The sequence below is a fragment of the Mesoplodon mirus genome (genome assembly GCF_964341445.2).
Source record: "Mesoplodon mirus genome assembly, chromosome: 12".
Taxonomy (NCBI): domain Eukaryota; kingdom Metazoa; phylum Chordata; class Mammalia; order Artiodactyla; family Ziphiidae; genus Mesoplodon; species Mesoplodon mirus.
Window position 1 is genome coordinate 102,567,212 of NC_138988.1, and position 16,480 is coordinate 102,583,691.

The 16,480-nt window shown below is 45.2% G+C and overlaps 1 protein-coding gene across 5 annotated transcripts in view; it reads right to left on the reverse strand.

Moving 5' to 3' along the window:
* FARS2 (phenylalanyl-tRNA synthetase 2, mitochondrial) overlaps positions 1–16,480 on the reverse strand; it is a 379,330-nt gene that overhangs the window by 71,626 nt on the left and 291,224 nt on the right. The window contains exon 8 of one of the 5 annotated variants that reach the window (XM_082638488.1): positions 8,781–8,858. The exons of the other annotated variants lie outside the window; for them this stretch is intronic. Within the exon in view, the coding sequence (XP_082494614.1) occupies positions 8,840–8,858 (19 nt within the window). The 3' untranslated portion in view covers positions 8,781–8,839. Of the gene's footprint in view, positions 1–8,780; positions 8,859–16,480 lie in introns of those variants that run through there. 5 annotated transcript variants of the gene reach the window in all.

The window sequence follows — 16,480 nt, forward strand, 5'->3', positions numbered from 1 at the left end:
TGATCCCTTGATCACTATGTAGTGTCCTTCCTTGTCTCTTGTAACATTCTTTATTTTAAAGTCTATTTTATCTGATATGAGTATTGCTACTCCAGCTTTCTTTTGATTTCCATTTGCATGGAATATCTTTTTCCATCCCCTCACTTTCAGTTTGTATGTGTCCCTAGGTCTGAAGTCGGTCTCTTGGTCTTATTTTTGTATCCATTCAGCAAGCCTGTGTCTTTTGTTTGGAGCATTTAATCCATTCACGTTTAAGGTAATTATCGATATGTATGTCCCTATGACCATTTTCTTAATTGTTTTGGGTTTGTTTTTGTAGGTCCTTTTCTTCTCTTGTGTTTCCCACTTAGAGAAGTTCCTTTACTATTTGTTGTAGAGCTGGGTTGGTGGTGCTGAATTCTCTTAGTTTTTGCTTGTCTGTAAAGCTTTTTATTTCTTCATTGAATCTGAATGAGATCCTTGCCGGGTAGAGTAATCTTGGTTGTAGGTTCTTCCCTTTCATCACTTGAAGTATATCATGCCACTCCCTTCTGGCTTGTAGAATTTCTGCTGAGAAATCAGCTGTTAACCTCATGGGAGTTCCCTTGTATGTTATTTGTCGTTTTTCCCTTGCTGCTTTCAATAATTTTTCTTTGTCTTTAATTTTTGCCAGTTTGATTACTATGTGTCTCGGTGTGTTTCTCCTTGGGTTTATCCTGTATGGGACTCTCTGCGCTTCCTGGACTTGGGTGGCTATTTCCTTTCCCATGTTAGGGAAGTTTTCAACTATAAGCTCTTCAAATATTTTCTCGGGGCCTTTCTCTCTCTCCTCTCCTTCTGGGACCCCTATAATGCGAATGTTTTTGCGTTTAATGTTGTCCCAGAGGTCTCTTAGGCTGTCTCCATTTCTTTTCATTCTTTTTTCTTTATTCTGTTCTGCAGCAGTGAATTCCACCATTCTGTCTTCCAGGTCACTTATCCGTTCTTTTGCCTTAGTTATTCTGCTATTGATTTCTTCTAGTGTAGTTTTCATTTCAGTTATTGTATTGTTCATCTATGCTTGTTTGTTCATTCTTTAATTCTTCTAGGTCTTTGTTAAACATTTCTTGCATCTTCTCGATCTTTGCCTCCATTCTTTTTCTGAGGTCCTGTATCATCTTCACTATCATTATTCTGAATTCTTTTTCTGGAAGCTTGCCTATCTCCACTTCATTTAGTTGTTTTTTCTTGGGTTTTATCTTGTTCCTTCACCTGGTACATAGCCCTTTGCCTTTTCACCTTGTGTATCTTTCTGTGAATGTGGTTTCTGTTCCACAGTCTGCAGAATTGTAGTTCTTCTTGCTTCTGCTCTTGGTCATCTTTTCTTATTGATGGATGTAATCCTTTATAGTGATGACTAGTATCCCATAGAATGGACACTGTATAATTTATCAGTCTTATACTGAAGAACAGTTTTTGACATTATATGAAACACTGCAATAAACAGACAGGCACACACATCTTTGAATACCTATATTAAGATATTTGTGGGGTAAATAAAATCTGGATCAAAGAGTGTGTGTATTTTCAGTTTTGATATGTATCATGGAACCGTGTTCCAGAAGAACTGTACTGATTTGCATTTCCTCAAATAACGCAGGCAAAAGCTCCTATCATCCCATACATTTGACAGCATGGACTATGACCAACTTTAAAATCTTTGTCAATTCAACAGCTGATAAAGTATGACTCTCAGTTATTAATCTGTATTTCTCTAATCATGAGCAAGGCTGAGCCCCCTTTCCTACATTTACAGTCTGTATTTCCCACTCTCACTGACTGGTAAGAACTCTTTGTCACATTAAGAAAACTGGTCTTTTGTCACAGCCTGGTGATTCTTCCTCCCCACTCCCGTAGTTTGATTTATGGCCTTAATCCAAATTTTGGGTATGTTTTGTTGAGCAGAAGCTTTAAATTTTTATGTGGATAAACTCATCACTCTTTTCCTTTGTGACTTCTGAGTTTCCCATTTAGGTTTATTTTTGCAAGAAAGGAGGAACTCCTTCTAACCTAAACTCTGAACCCCCTGAAAGTAGTTTCAGAGGCTGGCTCCATCACTTACACACAGTGTGACCTTCTACAAGTTACTCATTTTCCCAGAATTTCAATTTTGTCACCCGTAAAATTTGGATAGTAAATAATAGCTACCTCCAAGAATTACCGTGACATAGTAATATATATAAAATGACATAGCTGTGATTCAGAACACAGCACACAGGAAGTGTTCAATAAATGGTACCTCCGCTTCCCCTGGATTCAGACATCACCATCCCTGGAGGCACAGACAGGGCTGGGAGTCACAGCATGCCACCACTGGCCCAGGACCTGGCTTGCTGGGCTACTGTACAAATGCTCATGCCGTGTGATTCCTCACAAAGCAGGATAAATCCTCAGCACCGTTCTTAGAGCACCTGGGGTTCTATGAGATTTTCTGACCATTTGGGGATCTGAGCTCACCGAAAAGGCTCAGGACAAATGCCAGGGGTGGCTACGTGGACCCCAGCTCTGGGGGGAACGCAAGGTCTTTACCTTAACTTTTGTGGGAATGAAAAGGAGAAACTGTTCCAGAGCAAAGAATAGAATTGAGACAAGAAGTGAAAAGTGTAAACAGGTACTTGGCATTTCACCAGTCCCTTCTGTTAACTGAGGATCCGTGAGCACTACACACACTGACAATCTCTTTCACCATATGAAGAAATGTGTATGTGCATCTCGTGGAAGGAATCGTCTTTTATCTGACTTTATTTGTCATGGCTAAATAGGTCAAGAAAAAGAAAAATAGAAATTCCTTCAAATAACTCAATTATTTTAAAAACTTCTTACTTTAACAGAGTATGGAGTCAAATCTCAAGCAATTTTTATATGAAGGAATCTACTTTTCCCGCACATTGTTATCCGTGTAACATCACTATTAGTCAAGAAAAAAATCTAGCCTGCTCTAAGGGTCATGATGTACCTGTTCAGAGTGGCAACAGCTTTTTTGGTTAAACCTTAATTTTTAAGTATCTGGAAAATACTCGTATTGGTTATCCATTGTTCACTTAGCACTCAGATCTATCTTCAGGCACCAGGCCAGGTCTTAGCTGATCTTAGCTGATCTTAACTGATCTTAGCGCCTATGTGAAAAACTACAAGATTAGTTGTAGTCCCATAAACACACCTTCAGCTGGATTTAAGCAGAGAACCCAACTCATTCATTTCCTACAGAAATCTCCACTGGGATTGTCACATGATCTGTCTGTCAAATGTGGCAGTGATGGTGAGTCCCATCCTACATACGCTTCTTCAATGTGACCTCGACAATCCTCCCTTTGAGAGGTGCAGGCCTCGCCCTCTCCTCGAGAGCAGATGGGCCTTCATGGCTGCACTCATGGACACCTGGTAGCAGAAGCGATGCTATGTGACTTCTGGGGCTGGGTCACCAAAGAGTACAGTTTCCAAATGCTCACTGGGATACCCACCCTTGGAGCCATCAGCCGCCATATAAAGAGTTTACAGATCTGAGGCCACTGGCAAGGATACTCAGGCCACACGGAGAGGCCACGTGTTCTCCAGCCCAAATCCCAGCAGTCCTAGCTGGAGCCCCTGCCAGAGTCCAGAGGGAAAATGTCTCAATCCACCCACCGTGCATCTTCCCAGACTCGGCCCTGATGCCACGGAACAGAGACACGGCTGCACCAACAAGCATAACACAGCGCTGAGTCACAAGGTCACAGTTTGTAACAACACGGCCACAGATAACTAACTAGACGCTGACTCTAGGTCCACTGGAAAACAGGCCACCTTGTAACTGCTCAGGATAAACAACTCCCTAAAGCACTGCAGCACGTCTGCAGGAACGATGCCAACAGATAAGCCACGCTGTCCACGAATATCCTGCTAACCGCCTTCACCCCACCCGGGAAGCAGTGATCCCCCTCTTACTCCCTATCTAAAAGCTGAACAACGGAACCCCATAAAGCATCAGGCTGCTCAGAGGTCAGAGGTGAAGGGGCAGACCTGGTGAGGGCTTTCCAAAAGGAAAATAAAATATTTACGTCTTCTTGCAAGTCGCTCTTCAGATGCTGCAGTTTTCTCTTTCATCAGTTCTAGCTGACAGCACATGACAGTTGTCTCTGTGGCTGTTAAAGCTTAAAACCATTTATCCTGAGAACATGGAAGATAAATGCAGACTGGACTGATGTGTACAAGACTTAACTAATAGGATGTCAGTGGGTCCCAAGAGTACCATAATAACTTACGACTGCTGTTAAATTTATTTTGCATAACAGATGAAATACAAATTCTCTGATAGAGGGTCTAACATGGGTATGGGGAACAGGAAATATAGTACTGATTAACCTGAGTTTATAAGGACGCTTGCTTCTGGTGGCAAAAAAGTGGAGAGTGTGGAATACAGCGCTGGAATTACCTCGATGCAGCAAGCTGGGGGCCCTGAGGATGGCACCACCAACTTGGTCTTTATGACATGTTCTGAACCTCTGGACCAGCACACAAGGTAGGGATGCAAAATACCCACACACACACGTCGTGTCCCACATGTTCACATGGCACAGATTCAGTATATCGGTGCACACACATTTTCACGTCGGCAACTATCACAGTAGATTTTGGGGGGTACGTTATACAAATAATTTAGCATTCCTCTGTCTAATGTTGGTTAGTAAGTAAACCTTCTAACCATCAAGCTTGACATTTTTGAAGTCTGTTAGCTTCTGCAGGTATGTTTTACTTCCCTCTAAGGTTTTCAAAAATCTTATTTTTAAAGTAAATTCTGAACATGACGGCAGAGTGCCCAGCTTAGCTACAATTTTTGATGGCTAGAATAGGAGAGCGGAAGCCAGTTGATGGCTAGTTGCTATTTTAAGAGCTGGAGTTGAGATCAGTTTTCAACAGGATAAAAGGTTCATGGAAGCCAAGACCATTCTCCCCAGCAAGAGCAAACCCGCGGGGCTTGTACAGACTCATCCTGAGGGCCCATGGTGGCCCAAGCACCTCCTCACCCACCTGCCCTCCTCGGGCTGCTCCCGGGCCCTATCAAGTCAGCCCCCGGGGTCATTTCACCATTTTACATGCGAATCCTAAGGCAGCAGAAAGGGGCCTGTCTACTTAGTCACATTGTGGAGGCCGTATTCTAAGACTCTCCCATCTAAGTAATACCCCTTATAAATCACAGTGCCCTTTCTTCTGGCTATGGTAAGAAGATGTTCTCACCCAAAAGCCAGGAAAATATCGCCAAGGCAACTAGACTTGAAAAGTAACAGACCCCGCTACGAGCCTCTTCCGGGAAGCCTTCGGACATGACCTTGCTCTGGTCTTGGGGGCAGGTTGTTGAGGCCAGTCCAGGTGACGGTGTGGCCTCCTGTCCAGTCCCTGCGGCGGGAACCTCAGACACTTTTTTACTGCAGGGCGAGTCTAAAATGAGCTCCCCAGTCCAGAGAGTCTAAACCTGGTCCTCAGACTAAGTTTTCCTATTATCTGTCGAGCAGTCTGATGGGCTCCTGGAAATGTCTTTCTTTACACGTTGCTCACACATTGAGGTCAGCTACCTGAGATTAAAGCTGCCCCATCACAACAGCGACTTGCAGGATGTCGCCAAGAGGCCTGTTGACCTGCGCGGTTACAATCTGGCAGGATGGAAGGGTCAGACAGGACGGTGTGAAGACAGCCACTGAATCTATGGCCCAAATTGGCTCGATACTCTGGTCTGGGGAACAGAGAGGGAGAAGTGTGCAGGAAACTGAGCAGGAGATCTCAGCTCCCTTACCTGGCTCAGGAACAATGAATCCTTTGTGCAAAAGCAATTATATATATGAGGAAAAAAGATTCTTTCCCTGAACTGGCAGACATGAAGAAACTATTGATTGGTTTTATCCCCAAACAACAGGACCACTTCCCCTGTGCTTTCAGCTGCCTTTGGGGTGGGTCCCCTGCCTCCTTGCTGGCTATGCCTCCGTACATGCACGTCTGCTGGGTAGGCATCTTCTCAGGGTCATGAGCCTCCCTGAATCCCACAGGGTTCTGGGTGATGGATTCTGAGTTTCTTCAAGAAGAAAAATTATAAAAGAAAATGAATCTCTGGCTCCACTTAATTTAATTGCTATGAGGAAAGACACACATTTTCCCCTCACTGGCTGGTGAACTGGCAATCTGAATGACTGGAAGTTGGAATCGAGGACCATGAGTCCAAGGAACACTCTCTTAACAGAGTCCTTTCACAGACATGATAGAGTTAGACTCCTGCTAGAGAGAGAAACACCTGATGGTGTAGATCAGCTCCCTGAATTGTCCTTTCAAATTCCATTCTACCTCTCCAGTGTACGAGGTGTCTCCTTAGGGGATGGGTCCCAGGCCTCTTCAAGATGCCATTTGAGAGGGAGAAAGGAAAGAAGTCGGCCGACTAGCAGTGCTGGGAGGGGAGAAGCTGGCGTCCTGTTGTGGCTTCTCATTTCTATGGTTGGTTCAGTCCAGGAGAGGCTGATGGACAGGTCTCTGGAAACAAAGCTCAGCATTGCTAGCCCTGGAGGGCATGGCGATGCAAACAAACCAGCACCTCAGCTGGGAGGAATCCTCCGAGAATAAAATGCAAATTTAATTTCTGGATCCCAGGGATTCATCGGAATATGCCTTGTCCTGCTCTCGAAGGGGATCTTGTAGGGCACTGGTTCCGAGCAGCCGTGCCCAGCGAGGCTCGTGATGGGTGTGCAGCGGGGGCTGGCGTGGGCCCAGTGAGGCCACGGGCTTTGCAGGCTTTGTGGTACAGCTATCAGGGGTGATCCTCTGATGATGACCCATCTCTCACACATGCTCCAGGTCATGATTCTAGATGGGAAAGCTCACTGTACAGGAGGGCGGGGGACGGTGGTGGCACCATCATGTGTCTGGATTCAACTGTAAGTGGTTTACAAAGCTCTACAAGGCGGGCCGGGCAGAGGTACAGAAAACTGCGATTCTGGGAAGCAGAACAACGTGCCTGGGATCAAGCTGCTACCTTGCAGCAGCTGTGGACTAGACTCGGCTGTCCGGCGCTCAGGCCGAGGTCACCCCACTGTCCCAGGAAAGCCTCTTCCTGCCCTTTGGCAGCAGCTGCCACCCTGACCCAGCACACGCAGCTCACATCTAGGTCACCTTTTTACCAAGAAATAGGAAAACCTGTTCCTTCTGCCCCTCAGAAAACAGCCTCACCTGCACCTGGTGACTCAGCCCACGCCCGGAACTACCCCTGGCTCCCGGCGTTTCCTCACAGCCATCATCAGCACGGCCGGTGTGCTCTGCCTTCAGAATGGACCCTGACCCATGCCTGTGCCCACCCTCCCAGGCCAGTGACCCTCACCTTTCATCAGGGCCTCTAGTGGGCCCTGACTCTCCTCCTCTTCTCTACAGAGAAGTGGTAAATCTGCTTGCTCCGCAGGCTTGCCCTCACACTTAGAATGGTCCCCCACGGCCCGACATTTCCCGGCCATCGCACACTGCCCCGAACCCATTCGTCTCACAAACATACCAGACTTGGTCCTGCCTCAGTGCCTTTGCACAGTCTCGTCCCTCACCTCCCCTACACTTTCATGGTTGTCCCTTCTCTTCCCCCCTTTCTCAGCGGGTCTTCCCACTTCCTCTCCATCTCAGGAGCTCTACTTTACTGCATGTATCGCCGCTTGAAATCACACTGCTAATGAACCTGTTTAGGTAGTTAGTGTCTGTCCTTCCCAACAGCCTGGAAGCCCCATGAGGACACAGCCTTATAGTCTTGGTCCCTGTGTACTGTCCACACCTGGAGGAACCCAGCACACAGCAGGACCCAGCATCTATTGAGGGCACGTGGGAGAGAGAAACATGCATTGCAACGGGAGAAACCACACCTGGCTCTAAACAGACAGGTAAGAGCCCAGCAGAGTGAGTGTCACGTGGGTCCCATCTGGGAAAGAATGGAGGGGTCTCCTCTAGATACAGTCAACACTGCCCAGAGTAACACCTTCGAAGAGGAATTCCACCACCCCTACCTTATATTTCTCTAGGATTTCACATGTTATACAACTACCTTCTAATAATAAATAAATACATGGGCCCAGCACAGTGTCTGGCATGTGGTGAGAGCTCAATAAATGTTCACTGCAGAATTAAAAAAAAACAAACAAACCTATCACCTGCCATCAAATTAATCATTTTCATTTTTCCATGCCTCCCCATTTCCTTTCAATAGGAGTATATAGTTTTACATTGTTGTAACCATAAACAGGTATTGATTTGTTTTCTGTCTTTCATAACATTTTTTGATGTTGCAGCCTAGTCTTTGATGTCTAACAACTGTAATATTCCATCAAGGTGTATGGTCTTCTCTAAATCAAGGTAGTATCAGGTCTGTCCTTTGAGCAGAGCCCAACCCCACTGACCAGTGCAGAGCAAAGCTGTGTGACGGTCTGTCACCAGGCAGCCTGAGCTCTGACTATCGGCCTAGTTGACTAGAGCACCCTGGAGGTTGTTCTTGGAAAACTTAAATCACGTCACAAATTATTTATGAAACGATGACTTCAACCACGGACCAGACGTAACCAGCTTCAGGAGAAAGCACCAACCGGCAGGGTAGTCAGAGGAGAAGGCAAAGCGACAGCTGTGAGTGAGCTGAGAAGACTTTAATAAAGGCGCCAGCCAGGGCCTGCTTTCTTTCTTTGATCTCTTGAGAAAACAGTCAGCAGTTTCTTAGCAGATGGATCATCCATTGTCAGAGCGGAAGCACGTGCCATATGTCCTGGGATTTTCCCATCTTGCATTGTTAAAACGCTTAATAAGATGCTGTAAAGGAGGGCAGTTTTCTTCTTTTTCCTCTTTAGGTAACTTTTTCTCTCCTGTATACAAGTGAAACATGCATTCACTGAAGATAATCTGGGAAATATGGGAAAATGTACAGAAGTAAAAATCGCCGGTGGTCCTGCAAGCCCAGGATAACGTGGGTGCAGCTGTATTTGCCCGCCGTCCCCTGTGGACACTTCTGCCCACGTTCATACAATGACACTCAGATCACACACCCTCCCCCTTCCCTCTAACCTACTGCTAGCTTGTGAACCTTGTCACCGATGTCCATAACGATTCTTTAAAATGTTTTAAATATGTGCCAAATAGTTCACGGTTGGGATGAGTAAAACATAATTTATTTGTTTCTCGATGGATAACATTTAGGTTGTTCCCCAATTCTCACTCTTGTACGTAATAATACAGAAGCCTTTGAACACTGCTCAGCTAAATCCCTTGGCACAGATTAGAATCACTGGATCAGGGTATAGACTCCTGAAGGTTGAGCCACAAGGCAAAACACACTCATTCCTGGAGCTCTACACTCGATCCAGCCTGCACCAGGCTGGTTACATCAACATTTTTTAAAAATTTATTTTAACTGTGGATGAAAAATGAAATCATTATTTTAAATTACGTTTCATTGATTACTGGTGAGACAGAACTTTGAAATTTTGTTTTCTGGCTATAAGTTTAGATAAACTGCTTAGTGAACTGTTTTCTATTGAACTGTCCATTTTTCTGTTACAACAAGAAATTTTTTTCACTGATTGTTTGCACCACCATAATATTACTTTATGAAAGTTAAAAAAATTTATATACATTTAAGATGCAACTTTGCAAAAGAAAAGAAATGCACGGAAACAAGATTAGAAGGAAATATACCAATATGCTAACTATGTCAGGGATTAGGTGGTATGAGCACAAGCTGAATTTTCTCGAAGCAGCATCTTCAAAAGGGAACGATAAATCATCTTACATGGCTGCTGCCTGGGGTGATGAAGGCAGTGAGGAGAGGACAGGTGTGTGGGAACCAGAGCTCAGGTGTGTGAGGGAGCACAGGGAGGCCAGTTCACCATGATCCCCACTTCACAGTGCCCGGGGTCCACCCCCATCACTGATGCAGATGCCTACCAGGCATCCTCCTCCATCTGACCCTGGGGATGAACAATGCGGGTGATGCCTGCACCAGCTGGTGGTAAGGATGACGCAGAACTCGGAACCACTATTTTATTTCTTTTTAATTGAAGTATCGTTGATTTACAACATTCTGTTAGTTTCTGGTGCACAGCAAAGTGACTCAGTTACATATATATATATATTCTTTTTTAATATTCTTTTCCATTATGATTTATCCCAGGAGATTGGATATAGTTCCCTGTGCTATATGGTAGGACCTTGTTGTTTATCCATTCTGTACGTAAGACTTTGCATCTACTAATCTCAAACTCCCAGTCCATCCCTCCGCCAGCCCCCTCCCCCTGGGCAACCACAAGTCTGTTCTCTATGTCTGTGAGTCTGTTTCTGTTTCGTAGATAAGTTCATTTGTGCCATGTTTTAGATGCCACATATAAGTGATATCATATGGTATTTATCTTTCTCTGTCTGACTTGCTTCACTTAGTGTGATAATCTCTAGTTGCATCCATGTTGCTGAAAATGGCATTATTTCGTTCTTTTTCTTTTTTTTTAAACATCTTTATTGGAGTATAATTGCTTTACAATGGTGTGTTAGTTTCTGCTTTATAACAAAGTGAATCAGTTATACATATACATATGTTCCCATATCTCTTCCCTCTTGCATCTCCCTCCCTCCCACCCTCCCTATCCCACCCCTCTAGGTGGACACAAAGCACCGAGCTGATCTCCCTGTGCTATGTGGCTGCTTCCCACTAGCTATCTATTTTACATTTGGTAGTGTATATATGTCCGTGTCACTCTCTCACTTCGTCCCAGCTTACCCTGCCCCCTCCCCGTGTCCTCAAGTCCATGCTCTACATCTGCGTCTTTATTCCTGTCCTGCCCCTCGGTTCTTCAGAACCTTTTTTTTTTTTTTTTTTAGATTCCATATATATGTGTTAGCATATGGTATTTGTTTTTCTCTTTCTGACTTACTTCACTCTGTATGATAGACTCTAGGTCCATCCACCTCACTACATATAACTCAATTTTCTTTTTATGGTTGAGTAATATTCCAGTGTATATATATGCCACATCTTCTTTATCCATTCATCTGTTGATGGACATTTAGGTTGTTTCCATGTCTTGGCTATTGTGAATAGTGCTGCTCTGAACATAGGGGTGCATGTATCTTTTTGAATTATAATTTGGTCCGGATATATGCCCAGGAGAGGGATTGCTGGATCATACGGTAGCTCTATTTTTAGTTTTCTGAGGAACCTCCATACTGCTCTCCATAGTGGCTGCACCAACTCAAGGTCACTCTTCCCATCAGGGCTGCAGTCCTGTTTTCCTGGGGAAGTGTCTCCCTGTTGGAAGGGCATGAACACTCCAGGCCATGGACTGAATTCAGCTTTGCTACATCTGCATGATGTCCAAGCACACACTCGTGCTCTGACCACACAGCTTTTTTTACAGACCTCCCCGGGCCTCAGCATCGAGCTACACTGTAATGGTGGCCGTGGAGTGATGTTTGCTGAAATCAGATTTTCATTATGTACCAGAAAGAAACAATGGCTATTAACTTATACCTGGATGCAGCTATTTCCACACTAGGTTAGAGGACAAAATTTAGCTTTAGAGGGAGCATAACTCTTTAGTTTGTGAAAACACTTGAATAAATTTTTTATTATGAAAAGTAAGGCCCTGGAGACAGGGACGTTGAAGCAGAGGAAGGGAAGCTGCCCTGCACAGTTAAGTACTGTAAAAGGATCGTGCGGGGCTCCTACGAAGGAAGCAATTTGCAGGGGTTTCCTTGGCTCAGGCCTAAGAGATGGGCGTTTTGGGAAGAAAGGCCTTCAGGGGAAGCCAGGATATGAGAGCAGTTTTCCTAAAGAGACCGCTGCTTCCTGGTGTTACACCAGGGACGAGACAAGAGTGGCCAGTGAGTGACTCAGGTGGTGACACTGATAAACCATCACAACTGAGATGCACAAATTCCGTTTTAGATTCCTTTCCATTATTTCCCAACTTTTGCACACGACTGCGCTGTTTAGGGCATCCTGGGGGACAGAAAGGGGTCAATGTGGGGAACCAACAGCCTGCAGTGTGGGCAGGACAGCAGGAGTGATGGAGGGGGTCCAGAAACAAGGGTTCGGAGCTAGAGGAGACAGCGGGACATAACCACCCCCGAAATCTGCAAAGACACTCAACAGGGCCGCCGGGGAAGTAGGACCTACACTGTATTCGGAGTTTTCTAAAAAAGGCGGGAGAAGGCTCGTGACCTGAGGGCACATGTGGTTATAATTATATTCCTGAGACCGGTGATCACTCATGTTTGAGGTCGTAGTTTTAACATCTTGCAGGTATGGTCTCTCTGGATAGAGGGTGTCGCCCCTCAAAAAGCATAGCCCCGAAGGAAACAGCAGGAGGTAAAAGGCCTGCTTTGTCGCCTGTTTTCTGGCTTCAACAGAAGCAGGTCAGCAGCAGACAGGTGTCTCTTCATCAGCAAAACCCCTGAGAGACCGTCTCCTAAGGACACGCCTCTGGCAGGACGTTCCTGGAGCCCCGCTTTCTTTTCCAGCCCCAGATCAACGTGTGTCAGACACTCCTCTGATCCGAGGGGGGCGCTTCTGGGTCGAGACAAGACCACAGCCTGATTCACGGGGATGCAGACACAACAGATGAGGACTCGGGAGCACTCGGCATCCTGTCGTCTGGCGGAGCTTCAGAGATGCCCTTGGGACATCAGGGGGCTCAGTGCGCGTCGTGAAAGAGTGAGGGGCTGGGAACGGATTATTTGCGACACCCTCTGTGGGGCTCCCGGACGCCAGCGAGCACACACCGGTGCTTCCCCTCGCGTACACACCCTCAACAATGTACATCTTCTGCATTTCTAAGGGATTTGGGAACAGACGTGGTTTAGGCTCCAGATGCCCGAGACAGTGGAAAGTGACAAGGCGGCCCTCGTGTCACAAAGGGTGGCGGGGGCGGGGCGACGTGACCCAGAGGACAGCCAGGCGTGGCTCAGGGCACCGACTTTATAGCAGATGGTAAGTAAGGGGGTGCCGCCGAGGCTGAGGGGCTGGCCCTGCGTCCCCGCGAGGCACCAGCCTCCATGTTCTGCGTCCTCAGCCCCCAAGTCTACAGAGGACAGTGACCTTTAGGAATTGAGGGAAATGTTCTATAAAACACGTACATCTGCTGGGTCTATAAAAGAGTTTTTTTCCTGCTAGAAAGTGATTTATCTAAAAACAGACCTCGGGAAATTAGGTCGGGCGCGCTAAGGGGAGATGTCACAGGCTGGAAGGGAGGCGCATTTTAGAGGAGGTTTTTCTTTGAGAAAAAGATTTTTGACACAGTTTCTCAATGTTCATTCAACGTGTCTGAAGGTGTATTTGTCATCTTCCCTCACGACACTTCGCTGGTTGAGTCCCCGTTTCCACCTCTGCCCACGAGCTCTCCCTCTACCTGGGAGGCACTGACTCCCTGGATCTCTCTCACTCTTCTCTTAGTTCCCTCCTTGCGATTCACGTCCATCCATTTCTGCCATCTTCAGTGTCATCGTCGGAATCCAGACTCTCATCGCTGCTGCCAGGCTTAACTGACTGGCTGACAGAAGGATCCACTCACTCACTCTGCGCCCATTTACTGCGTGCCTGCTTTGTGCCAGGCGTGAGATACAATCCCGCCCCTGGGAATTCCACAATCAGGTGGGCGAAATAAGACCTGCAAACAATCATTTCAAACCAGTGCAAGGCAAAACTAGAAGCGTTGGAAACGTACGCACAGTTGCACAAGCACGCAGGTGACAGGAGAATTCGGCTTTGGCAACAATCCCTCGCTGGGCTCTGCCTGCGGTGGGTGCCCAGTCCTCCCAGTCCTACTCACGGAAGCCAGGTTCATGTCCCAGAGCAGCTCGGCAAGGCCACTGTCACCAGCAGGGATGTACCCAGCACCTGTAGGACCTCCTCCCTCGCAGGTGGGCTATTGAAGGCAGCTCCTATGTCTTTGTGTTACGGCTCTGATGATGAGAAAGTGTTTGGAACAGAGCATCCTAGATGCCCCGCTGTAAGAGAAGTCTGGCCAACAGAATTGTATTACGTTCGTTCATTGCCAAATTCTGAGCCGATATTAAGGTGCGAAGGGGTAAAGCAGAGTCAGGCGGGAAGAGCGAGCTTGTGGAAAGGGAGCGAGCAGAAGGGGATGAAGACAAGCTGAACACAGATGCTGCCTGCTTTTCGATTCTCTTAGGGACTGGTCCTTTCTAACTGTGTCTGCTTCGATTCTCAGCAGTTCTACCATGCCCACTTAAAGAAAAAAAGCAGGACACATGGCTTGAAAAAGAATTTGTTTTGATTCACAAATTTATATAAAAGTTTTATAAAGATACATTTCCAATATTTTTAATTAAAAGAATAACAGCTCAGGAAACTAATCATGAACAATCTTAGGTATGTGGGCACTTTAAATATACAAATGCCTCCAAATTTGAGATAGATTTTTAAACCACTATTTTGGTCACCCTTAAAGTAAAGCACGGCAAAACGATTCTTTCCAATAGTAATAACCATCTCTTGGTTGTTCCAGGAATGGCCATACTCTGTGGTTTTCTCAAATGGAATTTTCTCTGTACTCGGTAAATACTGAGACAACACTCAAGGTGGCTCAAGTCTGTCTATATTGACTTCAGGAGGCAGCAAATATCAAGGGACAATACAAGAGTGAGGGAGGGAATCCTGGAGTTGTGATCACCAAGGCAAGATGGGGCATATATCTAGGATTGATACAATCAATCTTACTAATATACAATAATCTTACTAATATACAATAAAAGCACAGAAGCTTCAGGTCTATTAAGTTTGGGAGAATTTAATAAGTGATTAAACAAAACTAGACTTTCACATTCAAAATATGTCTCCATACAAAAATTTTAAACTGCTTTGAACATTTTCTATATAAAACCGTATTTACAATCATTTCATATATTATTACAAGGCACACGACTCACACACCACCTTAATGTGACGTTATAAATTCCTCATGGCTAGCTCTGCTCTCTGCGACACTCTTCTTAGGATGCTATTGAGAATTTAAGCAGTTCCCAGACTAGGACACCAGAGGCATGTACAATAAAATATATTGTTAGTCTCATGATTTAAAAATGGGAGATTAGGACTTCCCTGGTGGCGCAGTGGTTAAGAATCCACCTACCAATGCAGGGGACAAGGGTTCGATCCCTGGTCTGGGAAGCCCCCACATGCCACGGAGCCACAAAGCTCGTGCACCACAACTACTCAGCCTGCCCTCTAGAGCCCGTGAGCCACAACTACTGAGCCTGCGCTCTAGAGCCCAGGAGCCACAACTGAAGTCCACACGCCTAGAGCCCGTGCTCCGCAACAAGAGAAGCCACCACAATGAGAAGCCCACGCACCGCAACGAAGAGTAGCCCCCGCTCGCCGCAACTAGAGAAAGCCTGAGTGCAGCAACAAAGACCCAAAGCAGCCAAAAATAAATAAATTTTTTTAAAAGATTATATAAATGCATATTTCTGAATATGTATCCAGTCTAATATGTATGCTGTTGTTTGTATTTAATGAATGCAAAATCCAATTGAAGGTATAAGGACCTAATATGAGAATGGAGGAGAGGAAAAAAAGAATCAAATAAAACAAATCATCAATAACAGACACGTACAGAGACCCTCTGTTCATCTAATGCTCCGTACAAGTGAGTTTCCCTGATAACCAAAGCTGACAGACACCTTTAAGTAGCGTTAGGCAAATCTTCTTGCCTGCTTAGATGGAGTGTATTAAATTAAACTTTTTTGTAGCAAACTTGAGTCAGGCTGCCTTGACAGTTATTTTATTATTTTTCTGTATGAGCCTAACCAAACTTAACAGTTGTTATCTTTATTTTAATTTATACTTTAAATGCCTCCTTCATTCAATAAAAAAGTGAATTTCCCTTAGGTGGGAGGAAAAGAATGATTTCACCACAGTGTCAGTGTAGCATATGCCACGATTATGACCAAGGTGCTGTTCAATACGGGGAAAAGGTGATGAAGAAGACACAATCTGTGATATGGGAAAGGAAATGAGAAATTCACCTTCCCGCTGGACACATTAACCACCGGAAGACACGATGAAAGTGATGTACCTTCTGTAGGGTGTTTATGAATTAGTCCACATTACTTTATTTACCTCTGAACTTTTCCCTCTATTTTGTTGAAAGATAGCTCTTCTTTTAAGGTTTTCTAAGTTACTCTTGCAAAGTAAAATAGAAGCAACTTGGAAACACGAATCCAAAACAAAGCTACACTGTGTAATTACCGGGTAATGTTCTTCCTACACTTGCTCTATGATTTATCCTCATTTAACAGGTCTCTTAGGCGTCATTTGGTACCTGTGGAGAGGCAGCTAACATATTTTATGACTAAACATAGAGTTACTGTAGACAATACTACACTGATACCAAAATACCTGCATGCAAGTGTGTATGGCTTTCTCACCTAAAAGCACTTCTGCTAGGTTTTCAGTGAAAAGGAGTATATTTTCTCT